The following is a 16,239-nucleotide window of genomic DNA, read 5'->3' as shown; positions in this document are numbered from 1 at the left end:
AAACAAATAGTTTTTAAGATGAGGAATGCTGTTCTTTTGCTAGTCTGCTAATAAGCTCCTTCCGCTTACAGGGGAGAATGGTTTGAGTCACTTGTAAAAGACAAATCTTTTTCTAATTCATTGGCTTTCTTCCATCCCCACCCAACCTCACAAATCCAAACCAGCATTTTTATGCATTTACAGGATTTGATGCAGGATGACATAACTCCTTTGGTAAAAATTATACCTTTAACAAAACATTCTTGCAGAAACTTGAAGGTTAAAAAAAATGCGTGCAATGAATGGTTACAGTCTTAAATCAAATCTAGAATAATGTCCCTTTTTCAAACCATCGGACTTTCCAAAATTAGTTCTAATCAAAGTAGATGAAATAGATAGCAGTAGAATATTTGCACGGGTAGTCCTTGAGTTAACAACCACAATTAAGATGGGAATTGCCATCGCTAAGTGATACGGTCATTGGGTCACACCTGATTTTACGACCTTTTGCTGTAGTCATTAAGTGAATTTAAGGGTTACCAAGCAAATCTGGCTTCCTCCATTGACTTTTGGTGGTGGGAGCCCCCCAGAAAGGTCACAAATAGTAATCACACGACCCTGGGACACTGCAACAGTCATAACTGTGAGGACTGGTTGTAAGTCATTTTTCAGCACGGTTATAACTTTAAAGGTGTTTAAATGAATGGATGTAAGTCCATGGCTACCTTTATGAATAAAAAGGTGATTTAAAATAGGGATCTCCAACCTTGGTCCCTTTAAGACTTGTGGACTTCAACTCCCAGAGTTCCTCAGCCAGTTTTGCTGGCTGAGGGGCTCTGGGAGTTGAAGTCCACAAGTCTTAAAAGGGACCAAGGTTGGAGACCCCTGATTTAAAAGACGGAAATGATAACAAACTTAATTCTACAGAGTTAAGTAACCCCATTTGAGAATTACTTTTTAAAAACACAAAATGTCCTTTCCCGACAGATTTCGTGTATCTGATTTTATTAACGATTTCTGGCGTGATTAAAGACAGCCTTTAAAAATCAAGTAGGCTCCAAATCTCCTTTTCGTTAATGATCATGAACTGATGATTTCTCTACAGCATGAATTCAGAACAAAAGAAGACTGGAATAAACTGATACATCTGCTCACAGAATTCCAGATGAGGAATACAGACTTTACTTATAGCAACCTTGAAATCATCTCATCGCTGCCTCTTGATATAATTCCAGAAGCAATTGAAATTGCCAGTCCTGCGTGCAGCTTTATTGCAGAAAAGGCTTCAAGTAGTACGAGCATTGAGACTGACTACCTGGAGGGAGCCCCTCCTGTGAAAAAGGCTAAACGATCAAAATGCCTGAAAAGAATGGCTGTATTGGACGATAGCGATTTATTTGAAAGTGGATTAAATTACTCTGGGTTTGTTACACTGTCACCTGACACAAGCACTTTACGCTTAGAAGAAACGGGCCCTGCGGAACCTATGAATGTTGACACAGTAGCCCCGAAGGATGGGGCATCTGTCAGTGCAAAAGATTCTGTATTGGTATCCCAGTGTTTAAATTCCTTAACCGAATATCTGGATAATATGTCTTTCTTGGATTGTTGTTTCACTGAACCCACCGAGTCATCAAAGCAGGCGGGTAAATATGGAGATTTTATCTGGATTAAGGGGAAGATAAAAAACGGTCTCTCTGATGAATTCAGTGCGGAGCACACTGACTGGTGGAGTTCTCAAAGCTCTAGCGAACTAAAAGCAACAATGGAGGCATTAAGTTGTAACAAATGCTCTAAGAGCATTTCAAAAATCATGGAAAGTTGCTTGAACTGTAATAAAACTCTCGGGAAGAATGAACTTGAAGAACTCACTCTCTGTGTTTCAAAAGAACAAGTTGATTTATACTTCGGCCGGTCAGCAGCTAATTCCAGGTAAAGTAAAAACTTTTTCTTAGATTTTACAGTACGAAATGGGGAAAAGAGTGTCCTTAGCTGTAATGTAAAGCAGAAGCCCTAAAGAGGACAAAGATCTTATATTATTTTGATTAAGGCCTGGATATAAATTGTTTCAACTCCTACCCTCAAAACGACGCTATAGAGCACTGCACACTAGAACAACTAGACACAAGGACAGTTTTTTCCCGAAGGCCATCACTCTGCTAAACAAATAATTCCATCAACACTGTCAAACTATTTACTGAATCTGCACTACTATTACCGTATATACTCGAATATAAGCCGATCCATCACCAATCTCTTTCCATTTATGACTGTATGACTGTAACTTTGTTGCTGGCAATCCTTATGATTTATATTGATATATTGACCATCAATTGTGAAACCCTCCCTCCCTTGGCCGAGAAGGCTGGCGGCTCCCCCGCCCCGCCCTCTCACTGCACCGGCAGGGCTTCCCCGCGCTAAAGCAAAAGCCCGCCAAGTTCACGCCGGCCGGTATAATGTGAAAAAAAGGAAAAAAAAAAAAACTCGAGTATAAGCCGTATATACTCGAGTATAAGCCGAGGGGACGTTTTTCAGCACAAAAAACGTGCTGAAAAACTCGGCTTATACTCGAGTATATACGGTAATCTTCTCATCGTTCCCATCACCAATCTCTTTCCATTTATGACTGTATGACTGTAACTTTGTTGCTGGCAATCCTTATGATTTATATTGATATATTGACCATCAATTGTGTTGTAAATGTTGTACCTTGATGAACGTATCTTTTCTTTTATGTACACTGAGAGCATACGCACCAAGACAAATTCCTTGTATGTCCAATCACACTTGGCCAATAAAAAATTCTATTCTATTCTATATTCATTTCTCTTGCTGACTTTGAAACTGAAGACAACAAAGGCAGAGATTATCACATCGTCACATTAATTTATAAGGTGGAAGAGAACAGTTTTATCAACAGAATTATTTTAGAAGTAAACTTCTTTAATACGGGAGAAAAATTTTACACTTATTCAAGCTGCTGCTCTTTATACTATGTCTCATCTAACGTAGGAGTTTAGAAGTAGTAAAATGAGAATGGAAGATTTAGCATTATTCATTTGTATGTTTTTTACATTTAATAGCCAGTCTTAATCTCTGCTTATTACATGATTCCTGAGACTTCCATTTTTTAAAAAAGGATACTTCAGCTTTCTTACAGAGTACAAGGAAAAGATTAGGAAACTTAAGATGCTAATTTGGCAATCTGCTGTAAATGTTCACTTCTAAAAATATATTATGTACTTTCTTTTTTACAGTGTTCAGTATAATGCACAGAAGAGGATAGAATTGATTAAAAATGTGTTTTCCAGTACACCTTTAAGTCTTAATAGCAGACAAGCCAGTGTAATGGAATATCTGCCGATTCTTCGCAACATTTGTAAATCAGAGAAACAGAAACAACAGGGGAAGACAAAAAGGAGGTAAGTTGTCTAAAGTTGCTCCATTCTAGGCAGACTTCTATAGAAGTAAATCATTGAATTCAAAAGGATTTACTTTCTGGTGTGTTGAAATACCATGTATGCATGTATCTGAAGTGACAGACAAAATTATAAAGCAATCAGATTAAAAATGATCAATCAGTTTACATCTTGATACTGAATCTAAACTATTATTTTTCTCCCCACCCCACCCAAACAGGTTTCTCCACTATCTGGAAGGGATTCATCTTCCCAAAGAAATTTTGAACAGCCTGGCAGCTGACTTTCCCTAAAACAGTGGCCCAGAATAATATTGTAAATAGAAATGTATATTCAAAAGACAATTATATTTTTAATCTTTTATTTATGAAGGATGCAGATATACCAACTAGTTACTTCCAGGTCAGCTTTTAATTTGTATAACAATAGATCAATTCAAATAGATGCTTTTAAAAAACAGCTTTAAGCTTATCAATACAATCAGGTGATTGACTCTAATGTTAATAAACATCGTAACACCAGAAAGCCACATTTTCTTCAAGTCAATCTGTTGATATAGTGATAAACTTTAAAAAAAAGCTTCTATTTAAATCGATCTAACAAGAGATCCATATTAACCAAATGTTAACAGGTGACACTCAGCAATTACCCTACTTTAGATTCAAGTGGTTGGTGTGTTGCATGCATCCGCAAACATGCAGACCTGTATGTTTGTCCCTAGCAGGCACAAAGTCTATAAGGGAAAACAGTGAATTTTGTAAATCCCTTTGTTACATTAACAGCTCTTTGCAGCTGTTTATCTGCATTTCTGTACATCATTTTATACTATTTTATTATTGTACCAACGCTTGTTTTTTAAAAGTTTCTATCCCTCCAATAAAGTAAAATATCTGGAAGGAAAGGCGTAACTTTTTATGCAGTGATTTTGTGATGTAAAAATACAAATTTTGGGCTCTTCTATCATTTCTCCCTAAAAAAATTCCCATGTTCCTGTACTACTTTTAACCCTAATAATGAAGGTTGTTTAGATTAGAATAAAAGAAAGTATTTCCATACTTAGTAATTCCTGAAGTCTATTGCATGTCAGTTGACCAAGTGGAAAAATAATTATTAAAACCATTCTTGTTTTTTGTTTTTTTTTAAAAACCTCTTGGTAACATGTGGTTAAGCACTTAGCATCTTCTACCAGACATACAATATGGCTTTGAAATATTTGACAGGTTGCTTATTTATTATTTGTCACTGATCCAAAACCTGTTAATTATATAATTCTTTCATTTTGAATGTCTTCAATTGTTATGTAATATTAGAGAGCGTTAAGGTAATGTCAAAATTATTTCCTGTTCTCAGGAATCTAACACCTGAAGATTATTTCAACTTTTGTAATGTTTCATCAAATGTCACAGATATATTATTGTACAATCCAGAAGTCACACAATCATGAATTTATTTGATTCTTAAGACATTTCATTGGTGTCCAATACCAGAAGCTCATAAAAAGCTATTGCCTGTAATAATGAATCACATAGTTCCTCCTCTCTTTTCCATGTATTACCTGACACTATATGCATATGCCTGGCAACTACATTGTTTGCAAAGCTCACACGGCATGTTTGTGTAGCAGAGTCCAACAGAAACTGCTTTACAAGGTCCACTCCACTAATTCGTGCCTCTCCCAACATCAATCCAAAATATCTGCCTACAGCATTCCGGGCGATGCTCAGCACTTGGGGTTGTCCATCCTTTCCAAAACTTTTTTGCAATAATGCATAAAGTACAGCTTCCATTATACGAAGATGCAACGTTACTGGAAACAAGGCAGCATTTGTGGGAGGAAGTCCAACTTTTTCCAAAACGTAAAAGTCTGCTTCAGGAATCTTGGATATTATGGTAGATACCTGAAACGAATAAGTATAAGTCAGTTTTATCAAATTCGAATAATGCAGCACCACAAATCCTGAAGCATGCATTGGTTACATTAATCTACTAGAAATGTATATACTACAATGAAATTATTTTGAACTGTACCTTAAAAGCAGTTTTGAATTCAATTCAAAATTCAAAAAACAATTCAAGGTGTTGGTTACCACCTTTAAAGCGCTCCATGGCATAGGACCGGGTTATTTACAGGACCGCCTACTGCCACCGATAGCCTGCCATCGACCAGTGAACTCCCATAGGGAGGGTCTCCTCAGGGTGCCATCGGCCAGGCAATGTCGACTGGCGACCCCCGGGGGAGAACCTTCTCTGTGGGGGCTCCAACCCTCTGGAATGAGCTACCACCAGGGATCCGCCAACTCCCTGATCTCCGGACCTTTCGACGCGAGCTGAAAACGTTTTTATTCCATCGTGCAGGACTGGCCTAATGGTTTTTTAAATGGGGTTTTTTATTGGATTTTAGAGTTTTTAGCCAATTCGAATATTTGTTTTTTAAATCTGTTCTTAATTTTTATATCTTGTTGTTTTTATCCTGGCTGTAAACCGCCCTGAGTCCTTTGGGAGAAGGGCAGTATAAAAATCAAATAAACCTAAACCTAAACCTGAAGAGTAAGTATAAAACTTATGATTTAACTTTGTACAGAACGGATTGGTCTATTAAAAACTTCACCTAGATCAGGGGTGTCAAACTCGCGACCCATGGGCCAGATGCGTCATGCACTGGCCACACCAATGCCTGGTTTAGCGAAGGGGGAATGTTATGATACGTCACATGACGCCACAAGTTTGACACCCCTGCTCTAGATGGGACTCAAGAGGTAACTGGACTTTCTGGTTTTTCTTTCGCTTCTCATCCAAAAAACCTCTTTAGCTCTGAGAAGAAACTTCTCATCCAAGAGCTGAAGAAGCTTCTTGGATGAGAAGCGAAATGTCTTCAAAGAAAGAAAAACCAAGAAAGTCCAGTTACCTCTTGAAAAAGCACCATTGGGACAACCATGAGCTGGATGACTAAGAATCTCTATAGCTATCTAGATGGGAATATTCTACTCAAAAGTGGGCTACAGATTTTTGCTAGCAGTGCCAGATTTTTGCTAGCCGAACACTGGATGCTATTTTTGTGCATGTCCCTGCAAAAAGGTTAGGTGCACTCTAGAACGGGTTCCCAACCCCTAGACTGCACCCCGGTACCGGGCTGTGCAAGTGGCAGGCAAGTATGCAAGCACACAAAGCTCCATTTCAACAAGAAGCAGGTGTGCATGCAAAACCCTCCCCTCTCCCCTGCCATTGTCACCGCCGGTCTGTGGAGCCAGAAAGGTTAGGGACCGCTGCTCTAGAACAAAGGTGGGTGATAGAAGGAGAAAACAAAAACCTGGCAAAATAGTCACATATGTATAATCATGTCCATAGAATTATTACAGCTACAGGTAGTCCTCAACGTGCAACCACAATGGAGCCCAGTTTTTTTGTTGCGAAGCAAGATTATTGTTAAGTGAATTTTGCTCCATTTTCCAACCTTTCTTGCCACAGTTGTTTAGTGAATCATTGCAGTTAAGTTAGTAACGGTTGTTAAGTGAATCTGGCTTCTCCATTGACTTCGATTATCAGAAAGTTGCAAACGGTGATCACATGACTAGGCGAACGCCATTAATCCACACCAGTTACCAAGCATCCGAATTTTGATCACATGACCATGGGGATGCTGTAATGGTCATAAGTATGAAAAATGGTCATAATTTTTCAGTGCCATTTTAACCTTGAATGGTCAATAAACGGATGGTTGTAAATTGATTACCTGTGCTTGGGATTATCTCCGTCTTTTCCTGTTTTATTAGCATTTAGATTGAAACCAAGGGATGAAGTATATAGCTAACTATCCATGCTTGATTATACAGGACAGTCCTTCCAGAAAGCTGGCCTTTAGACTTCTTTACTGATTTATTTTATTGATTTTGCTCTTGAATTTTCCTTCGCAAAGCAAAGTTATAAAGGTTACATTTTTGATTAATCCTTATGAACCTCTTTTGGATTTTTTTCCCCTTTTCTCTTTGATTTTTTTCCAAGAAAATATGTCATGCTACAGATAGTCCTCAACTTACAAGTATCCATTTAGTGACCAAGGTTATAACAGCATTGAAAAAAGGGCATGATGCTGTGACAGTCCTAAGTGCAAGGACTTACGACCCAGACCTTACACTTACAATCATCACAGCATCCCCCTGGTCACATGATCAAAATGTGGGCACTTGGCATCCAGTGTGTATTTATGACTGTTGGAGCATCCCGGGGTCATGTGATCACTATTTCTGGCCTTCCCAGCCTGCTTTCACAAGCAAAGTCAGCGAGGAAGCCAGATCTGCTTAACAACTATGATTCACTTTAATAACTGCAGGGATTCATGTAACAACCATGGCAAATAATTGTAAAATTAGGGATAACACCACAACCACCTTACTTAACAATGCAGGTTCTGTTGTTGTTAAGTTGAGGAGTACCTGCATAGCAATAGTGAAACGCCTATGATGCTAACTCAAGTCTGAAACATCATAGTTTGAATTATTTGGGGTTGAAGATCGACACTCAAAAATCTTTTGAGTTCCCTGCACCTCAATCATAACCATGAAACCTTTTTATCTATATCAGGCATATCCATCCCCTACATATGGGCCACACGTGGCCCTGGACAGCTAGTAATGTAGCCCTACAAGATAATACAATAAAGTTTGTTATTTATATACATTAGCTATATAAAGTATACACCTCCCAAGACAATTCCTCTTCACTCAATGCGGCCCAGCCATGCCGCATGGGTTGCAGAATCAAACCAGACAGTTATAGAGGTGCAGATGACAGACTCAATAATTCCTCTGTAGAACTGGATCAGAAGCTCCTTGGGCAGTTTGAGCTTTCTGAGTTGGTGCAGAAAGAACAGTCTTTGTTGTCCTTTTTTGATGATGTTTTTGATGTTAGCTGTCCATTTTAGATCTTGCGATATGATAGAACCTAGAAATTTGAAGGTTTCTACTGTTGATACTGTGTTGTCTAGTATTGTGAGAGGTGGAAGTATGGAAGGGTTTCTCCTAAAGTCTACCACCATTTCTACAGTTTTGAGTGTGTTCAGTTCCAAATTGTTATGGTCGCACCACAAGGCTAGTCGTTCGATCTCACGTCTATACCTTGTTTCCCTGAAAAAAAGCCTAATCGGGCTTTCGAGTACATGTGCGAAAATAACCCTCCGCCTGAAAATAAGTCCTCCCCAAAAATATTTAAACGCAGAGCTGGAAATCAGGTAAGATAGCAAGAGGAGCTCCGTCTTGCTCCAAGCGCCCCAAAATAATAAGACCTCCTCGAAAATAAGGCCAAGTGCTTATTTCAGGGTTCAAAAAATATAAGACAGGGTCTTATTTTCGGGGAAACACGGTAGCTGCCCAACTCCCAATAAATTCTGAGTACAACATTTTTAAAAATCCATTAAAAAAATTAAAACAGAGGCAGCCTGGACTAAAACCATTTCAGAAGCAACATAAATCAAACAAAACTAACAGCCCCTTTCCCATCCTACCACACAATACAATAAATTAACTCCAGTGACCTATTCCACTTGCCTGTTCTGTTCTAAATCTTATCTCAATTGAGGGCAATGCTACCAAGTGCTTGCGCTGGAAGGTCTGCCCACCCACTAGGCCTTGGCTGCACTGTGTTTTCTCCCAATCTTTGAAAACCCAATGGTGCCTGAGGTTGCTCTGCACAAGGTGAGACTGGCAGGTTAATCCACCTTTAACCCTCAACAGATTATTCTTCTCCCTGTAAAATGAGACCACAAGGGAACCAGCCTTTCCAACTTCCCCCTGGACAAACATGGGAGTGCTTCTCCCCCAATACATCCTGCAGTTCTCAATTGTGTTTCCAGACTCTCCTTCATTTTTTAGAATCTTTCCAACATTCCCTGCGTCAGGTAGCAGACTAATATCATGATATAGCGCTTCACAAAAGTCCCTCACACATGATACTTATGTTTATTTATCGGAGGCCAATTCTGTAAGACTGTGGGTGGCTATAACTAACATCATGAGTTCGCATGTCTGACATACGGACCACCCAGCTGCTGTAAAAATGTAACACTTCAAGAATGAAAAAGGGTATCCCACCAAGGCAAGATAAGATGGCTTACTGTATCAAGGTACATTGCTGGTGTGAATGTTTCGTCCTTATGTCGGTAGTTTTCCAAATGCCAGTTCTGCACAACCAAACCTCTGTTAACATGAGCCCATGAAATTTTATGCACGCCAAAAACAATAGATACAATATTGTTAGCAGCCTGAAGGAGAAAACGAAAAAAAGAGTTATCAGCATTTAAATATTTACAGCCACCAGGTTTTCTGGTGCAAGTAAAAATACAAGTAGTTCTCGACGTATGATCACATTTGAGCCCAAAATTTCTGTTGCTAAGCAAGACAGTTAGTAAGCAAGATTTGTTCCATTTTACAATCTTTCTTGCCGCCGGTGTTAAGTGAATCACTGCAGTTGTTAAGTTAGCAACACAGCTGTAAAGTGATTCTGGCTTCCCCATTATCTTTGCTTGTCACAAGGTTGCATAAGGTGATCACGTGACCCTGGGACACTGCAGCTGTCACAAATACATGCCAAGTGTCCAAATTTTGATCACATGACCATGGGGATGTTGCAACGGTCATAAACATGAAAAAGATTCCTAAGCCCCTTTTAGCTGCCATTGTAACTTTGAACAGTCATTAAAGGAAAGGTTGTAAGTCAAGGACTACCTGTATTTCTTTTCCTCCACTTACTAGAGAACATGGAATTGCTACAGAACATAGGTAGAAAATTATTGGAACAGCATACATTTATTTGGACTTTTTTAAAATACAAAGCAATGACAGAATGGCTATTAATCTTCAAAGCATATGAATCCTAAAGATGGTCATCAATCCTAAACTCAGGTGGCTGAGAACTTCCATGCATTAAAATCAAGTGTATTTGTTTAGCCATACTACTTGGCACACCACTTTTGATGTAGCACCCCCTAACCCTGTACACTCCCGAACTGCAATTATCACTCCTACAATTCCCAGCCTGAAGGACTAGCTGTGAATCAGGATACAGGATCTAAGATTCTGTACTGTACATTTGAGGAACTTTTGCTTATGCTTCTAATAGCTGGCCTATATATTGAATAAGCTATTTCTTGAATGGAAATTTAAATTCTTGTTAAAACCGAAGGATCTACTGAAAAAGCCTAAAAACAGCAGTCATATTTTTGTAAGCCATCCAGTCACTGAGAGTAAGTGGCAGCCAAAAAAAATTCTCTAAATAAATAAAAGAAATTATTAAAGTAGTCTCAATTCTTCTAGAATGGCTCTTTGTGTTCCTATCATTTCATATAATTTTGCCAAAAACCCTTAAGATGCATCAGGTAAGGATGGCAGAGGAACTTCTAATCTAGATTTTTTTTTCTTAAACCTCATACTCTTAATTGAAGACTACTGTAAATCTGGCATGCATCCTGGTGATTATTGACTTACAATCTCAAGTATTAGGAGTTTAGTGTTAGGAGTTATTTTACAAGCAGGCAAGGAAAACTGGAAGTGTTAAGCAGAACTTGCTAAAAAGAACGCTGGAGAATCCTGCTTGCTTTTAGTTTTCAGCATCTGTCAAGGAATTTCAAGCTTTCTTAGTAAGCACTTCTACCTTGGCATCATTTTTTATTTAAGGCTGCTCACTCACCACTGTAAATTACATAGCTTTTCTTATCTTGCCCAACCCCTTCTAAATTACCAACCTACCTCAAAATGCAAAATAATTCACAAGTCATTTTTGTAACAGTCAAGTCTGTTTGAGCCTCCACTGCTCTCTCCCCATGAAAATAAATCACATTACTACAAAGTTTAATACTCAATTATTAAACTTTGGAAAGGCAGCTACGTTGGAAGAGCAGCTCTCAATTACACAAAGATAAACTCTACATTAGGATGTGGGGGGAAACACCGAGACCTGTTGAAAATCGTACCTTCAACCTGTTTCTTTTAATTGGAGGACTGATGCATTTCCTGGCAGACATAGGATTGCATGTTTTTTTCTCTTCTTTTTGTAGAGGGTTGAGAATAAAGTTGCAGACTTTAACCGCTGTTTTATACCGAAAAGAAGGCACTTGCAGTAAACTTTGTAATTCCTGAAATGGCCCATGCTTGTTTCGAAACTCCATTACATTAAGAGACTTTTTCCCTTGCAATAGTTTAACTGCAGAAAGTTCTTCTTCGGATGCTGAATTGAGGAACTGCAAAATAACAGATTGCTGTTCAGAAGAAAACAAGGTGTCTATTGCATCTTTTGCTTCAGTTCCTGATGGAGAAATCTGTTTCCTGGCACATGTAGATTTCTTGCAATACCAAAGACCTTGAGATGAAGGAAGCAGAACCTGAAGGAAGCATCTCCTTCCTGAAAATGAAAGGTAGATTTCAATCATTCCACTAGCATCAATAATAACATTAGTTCAAGCATTTACTGATGAAGCCAGGTTCCTAGTTAGAGCTACTAGAAATGCTAAGACACTTTTCTCACTTCATATGTGAATTCTTCAAAGTATTACTCACATATTCTAAAGCTGTGATGGCGAACCTATGGTACCCATGCCAGAGATGGCACAATGAGCCCGTGTGCCATTGCCAGCTGCTCTTCTGGTTTCTGATGCCAGATGATCTCCGTGGGCGCTGGAGCGCTGGAGCACCAGTTTTCTTAAGTTGACTGCCCATCATACCTTGTAAAAATAGATTCTCCCTGGGATCTGTTAGAAAAGGAGTCTCCAACCGTGTCAACTTTAAGACTTGTGGACTTCAACTCCCAGAATCCCTCAGCCAGCAAAGCTGGCTGAGGAACTCTGGGAGCTGAAGTCCACAAGTCTTAAAAGAGCCAAGTTTGCAGACCCCTGCACTAGACCAAATAGGTCGATGGAGCTTTCTCCAAAGGTGTCCTCCAGTTGTGATGGATTACAAATTGCCCCACGCGGTAAATTGAAAACAACAACCTGGCAGATCTTCATTTGTTTCCTGGGATCGCTGTAATATTTTACAAGCGTGCAATTAACAGGGCAGGCGCTAACCCCGATGCCTGCATGCAAATGCATGATGGGTATCACCACCTCCCTTATCCATCTAACCAACCTTACTTAGAATTCCAGGGCTGCAGCAAAGGGACAAAATGTTATTTTTCTGATCGCTCAAGCTTGGCGACACTCGCTTCCCCGCTTTCAAAGGCGAGGCCCTCTGCAAACTCCCCTTGGCCCTCCGCCAGCAACGCCTGCAAAATCGGCCGCTCGGAGGGCAGCCGCATCCCCGATGCCGCTTTCTTACCGCCCCAGAAGAGCCCGGGAAGCCGCTTCAGACTCATCCTCGCCTTCTTCTAACCGGCGCCACGCGCTTTCTTCTCTTCTCCCCTGTATCCTGTTTGCCAGGTTCCCCAAAAGCAAAGTGCCGGCTGCACTGAAAGCTCACGTGGATAGTTCCGGCCCCAGCGGGGAAAAGGCTCCTCTGCTCGCTCTCTCTCTCTTTGCCGGATTGTATGAGGAAGGGGCTACGCAAATCCCTCGAAAGAGGGGCTTCGGAGCAAAGGCTCTGCGGAAAGCAATTCTTCCCTCCTCCCTCCCCGCCCCGTCCCTCAGTCGTTAAATCACTGGGAAACACTGAGGCGAGACGGCCCGGAGTAACGCTCCAAACTCGATTGCAGAAAATATGACTTCAGTAACAGAGTTGTTAATGCCTGGAATGCACTACCAGACTCCGTGGTCTCTTCCCAAAATCCCCAAAGCTTTAACCTAAGACTGTCTAATGTAGACCTCACCCCATTCCTAAGAGGTCTGTAAGGGGCGTGCATAAGAGCACCAGCGTGCCTACCATCCCTATCCTAATGTTCCCTTTAATTGTATTCATTTTATGTATTCAATTCATGCTTATACTTATATATATTATCTAATATGTACTCGACGAAAGAAAGAAAGAAAGAAAGAAACCTTGAGAAGCCTGGCTAAAGACCACGGTTCCTTGGACAATGTAACAAGATGACGTGTTCTTCTTGCGCCCTTCCACACCTTAACTCATGTTTCTGAGCACTGGGACTAGTTTACTCCTAAATTTGTATAAAGTAGAATCTTTTTTCCTCAGGCTCGCATTTGACATCTTTGCTGAAACAGAATGCCTGTGTTTGCCTACGAGTCCTACAACCCGTTTTGTTGAAAAGGGCAATTGTAAAGTTTGTGACTCCCTGGCATTTCTGCTTAAGCAACAAGTTATAGGCTGCAAAGACAGTTTTGCCCGTTGTCCCCCAGAGCACCAAAATATATTAAAATACAGTACAATCTAACATAAAAGGGAAAGGGAATATAAGGATAAAGTTACAAAGTGAGCAAAATACCTAAAACAAGTAAAACAATAAAGGTGATCTCCAACTTTTGGAGACAATTTTGTCTGTTTGTATCCCACCTTTATTATTTTACAGATAAGGTGGCAAACATAACCAACACATCTTCCTCCTATTTTCCAACAACAACCCTATAAATTGGCTTGGTCCAAAAGAGAGTGACTGGCCTAAAGTCACCAGCTGCCTTGCATGGCTAAGACTTGAACTCAGGGTCTCCCACTTTCTAGCCTGCTGCCTTCACTCCTAAACCAAACTGGCCCTCTTACTTTCTTATTTTATTATATATTATTTTATATAATACAATACGACAACCTCTGCCTAAAGTTAATTAAATAATATAAATACCTGAAAACACTTAAAACATCAATGCTCACAAAACTCCAATGTTCATATGCTTTTAATTCAACATTAGTCTTAACATATAACAAACCTACCAACTATAAATCATAATCATATAATTAAGAATCCAGAATAATTATCTAATCAAATCAGATCTAATCCTAAAATCCCAAAATCAAAACTTGATTTGTTTTCTCTTCTTCCAATTCCTGATGGGTTATACTGCACATGCTCGAACTAACTCTCTTTTGTCTTCAAAGAAATGCACAGAATACCATATTTATGCATATGCCCGACTGAGATCCCAGCTTCCAAAAATTCCCACTCAGCAGCCATGTGAAATCTGTAATGCACGCAGAGGGCACCAGGTTGAGGAAGCCTGATTCAGAAGGTATTTTAAAATGAAAAGTATACATACAAGCCATCTTCAGTTGGTACTGTGAATGTGGAAGAGGACAGAAAATTGAAATTGTGAATTCTTGGCTGAAACGTACAACAAAAATTTCTAAAGTGTCTGGGAATCATGGATTTGAGTTTTTTGAGGAACAAATGTTTCTCAATCTGGCACTATAGGCATATGTATAGCTATGTTCCAAATGTCTGTGTGTTTTGAGTTATTTTTTTGGGAAATTTCTCCTTGTTCTACCCCACCTATTAAATGAAATAGAGTGGATGTTGTCATACTAAAATAACAGGAAACCATGATTTGTCCCCTGGGAAGGAGCCTCCTCCATGTCACATTTTCCCTAGAAGTAGCAGTAACAAAAAAGAAATGTCTTGATAAACAGCTCCAGCTGGAAAATCAATTATTTTCTCTGTATGCTGCCCTTTTAATTTCATCTATAAATTTTCCAAGATGAACCACACAATAGAAAAATACATTATTGGCATTCCAATAGCCCTCGACTTACAATCACAACTGAGCCCAAATTTTCTGTTGAATCGGTACACTTGATAAATGCTTTTCTTACTGTAAAGTTTCAAGCCTGAGCTACAAATATCCTCTTCTAGCAGTATTTATTGTACTTAAGCTGCGAGTTCTAATTCTGCCTTAGGGGTGACCTGAGTTGTCACTTTCTCTCAGCCCTAAAAAGGAGGCATTGGCAAACCAGTTAGAAAAATAGAACAACAGAATTGAAAGGGATCTTCTAGGTCAGGGGTCACCAACCTTTTGGATCTCAAGGACCACTAAATTCATAATTTTAAATCCTGCGGACCACTATTATGATCTGCCTAATGACCAGTTGGGTGGGTTTGGCAAAGTTTTCATGTGACTGGGTGGGCGTGGCCAACTCGATGTCAGTCATGTTGAGGGGCGCCTTGCCAGCCTCTACTTGCTACTCCTCGCCTGCCCGCCCGGGCTCCTTGGGGCCCCAACAAGAAGCAGTTGCTGGAGCTAAGCAGCCACCATGAGAAAGAGTTGGCAAAACAGCTCAATTCAAATTGGATCTGACTGGGAAGGAGGCTCAGCAGAAACACCTCATTGAGGACTACTACCATAGGCTTTCCAAACAGAGGGAAGACCTGTGGGAGAGCAAGGCCAGGTACCCGTGCCTGAAGGTTCACGGGCTGAGATGGTCAGCCAGTTTTAGGCTATAATTAAGTCCCACTGGAACGAGGCCCTCTGGCTCTTCGCCACCAGCGGCACTTCCCTCCAGCCTTCGCCCAAAGCCCCACACCAGGAGGCTGAAGCAGACCCCAAGTTGGAATTTCTGTCCCCCTCCGACCCACACAAGAAGACCCCAAAGGGGGAGACTCTCTGCAGCAACACAAACATTCATTGCACTTATCCAGCCCAGGGGCCATAGTTTGAGGACCCCTGATTTAGTGCAATATAAAGAATGCAAATAATTTTTCTGTGGACCACCAAAATTTTCTTGTGGACCACCAGTGGTCCACGGACCACCAGTTGGTGACCCCTGTTCTAGGTCATCTAGTCCAACCCCCTGCTCAAGCAAGAGACCCTATACCATTTCTGATCACTTCCAAAAAACTTGCCAGGAAAATGTCTATGGAGATTCTCAGTCATCTGGGTCATGGTTGTCCCAAAAATTGTTTTTTCAAGAGGCAACTGGACTTTCTGATTTGTCTTTCTTTGAAGACATTTCCCTTCTCATCCAAGAAACTTCTTGGATGAGAA

General features: G+C 40.1%; 2 protein-coding genes across 3 annotated transcripts in view; one reads left to right on the top strand and one right to left on the bottom strand.

Annotated features, from left to right (window-relative positions):
• Positions 1-3,755, top strand: part of ATAD5 (ATPase family AAA domain containing 5) — a 30,983-nt gene extending 27,228 nt beyond the window's left edge. For both annotated transcript variants that reach the window (XM_058168611.1, XM_058168610.1), the window contains exons 21-23: positions 1,085-1,911; positions 3,237-3,401; positions 3,619-3,755. In XM_058168611.1, coding sequence (XP_058024594.1) covers positions 1,085-1,911; positions 3,237-3,401; positions 3,619-3,691 — 1,065 coding nt within the window. In that variant the 3' untranslated portion in view covers positions 3,692-3,755. The remainder of the gene's footprint in view (positions 1-1,084; positions 1,912-3,236; positions 3,402-3,618) is intronic.
• Positions 3,756-4,391: 636 nt separating this feature from the next.
• TEFM (transcription elongation factor, mitochondrial) lies at positions 4,392-16,208 on the bottom strand. Its single transcript, XM_058168613.1, has 4 exons — positions 12,698-16,208; positions 11,359-11,786; positions 9,505-9,651; positions 4,392-5,296 (listed from the first exon to the last, which is right to left on the bottom strand). Exons 1-4 carry the CDS (start codon positions 12,732-12,734, stop codon positions 4,856-4,858), a joined length of 1,053 nt encoding a protein of 350 aa, XP_058024596.1. The 5' UTR covers positions 12,735-16,208; the 3' UTR covers positions 4,392-4,855.
• Positions 16,209-16,239: the final 31 nt, after the last annotated feature.

The sequence above is a fragment of the Ahaetulla prasina genome, chromosome 2 (assembly GCF_028640845.1).
Source record: "Ahaetulla prasina isolate Xishuangbanna chromosome 2, ASM2864084v1, whole genome shotgun sequence".
NCBI classification, from domain to species: Eukaryota; Metazoa; Chordata; class Lepidosauria; order Squamata; family Colubridae; genus Ahaetulla; species Ahaetulla prasina.
Note: the sequence above shows the minus strand (reverse complement) of the source record. Positions and strands in the feature narration are given on the sequence as shown.

Bases quoted from the DNA above. Each gene is read 5' to 3' on its own strand.
- TEFM (XM_058168613.1), bottom strand. From the start codon at position 12,734: ATGAGTCTGAAGCGGCTTCCCGGGCTCTTCTGGGGCG. The intron at 9,652-11,358 runs GTACGATTTTCA...TTTCTCCTTCAG, and splicing joins TTAAAAGAAACAGGTTGAAG to GCTGCTAACAATATTGTATC. The intron at 5,297-9,504 runs GTAAGCCATCTT...TATTCGTTTCAG, and splicing joins CAGCAATGTACCTTGATACA to GTATCTACCATAATATCCAA.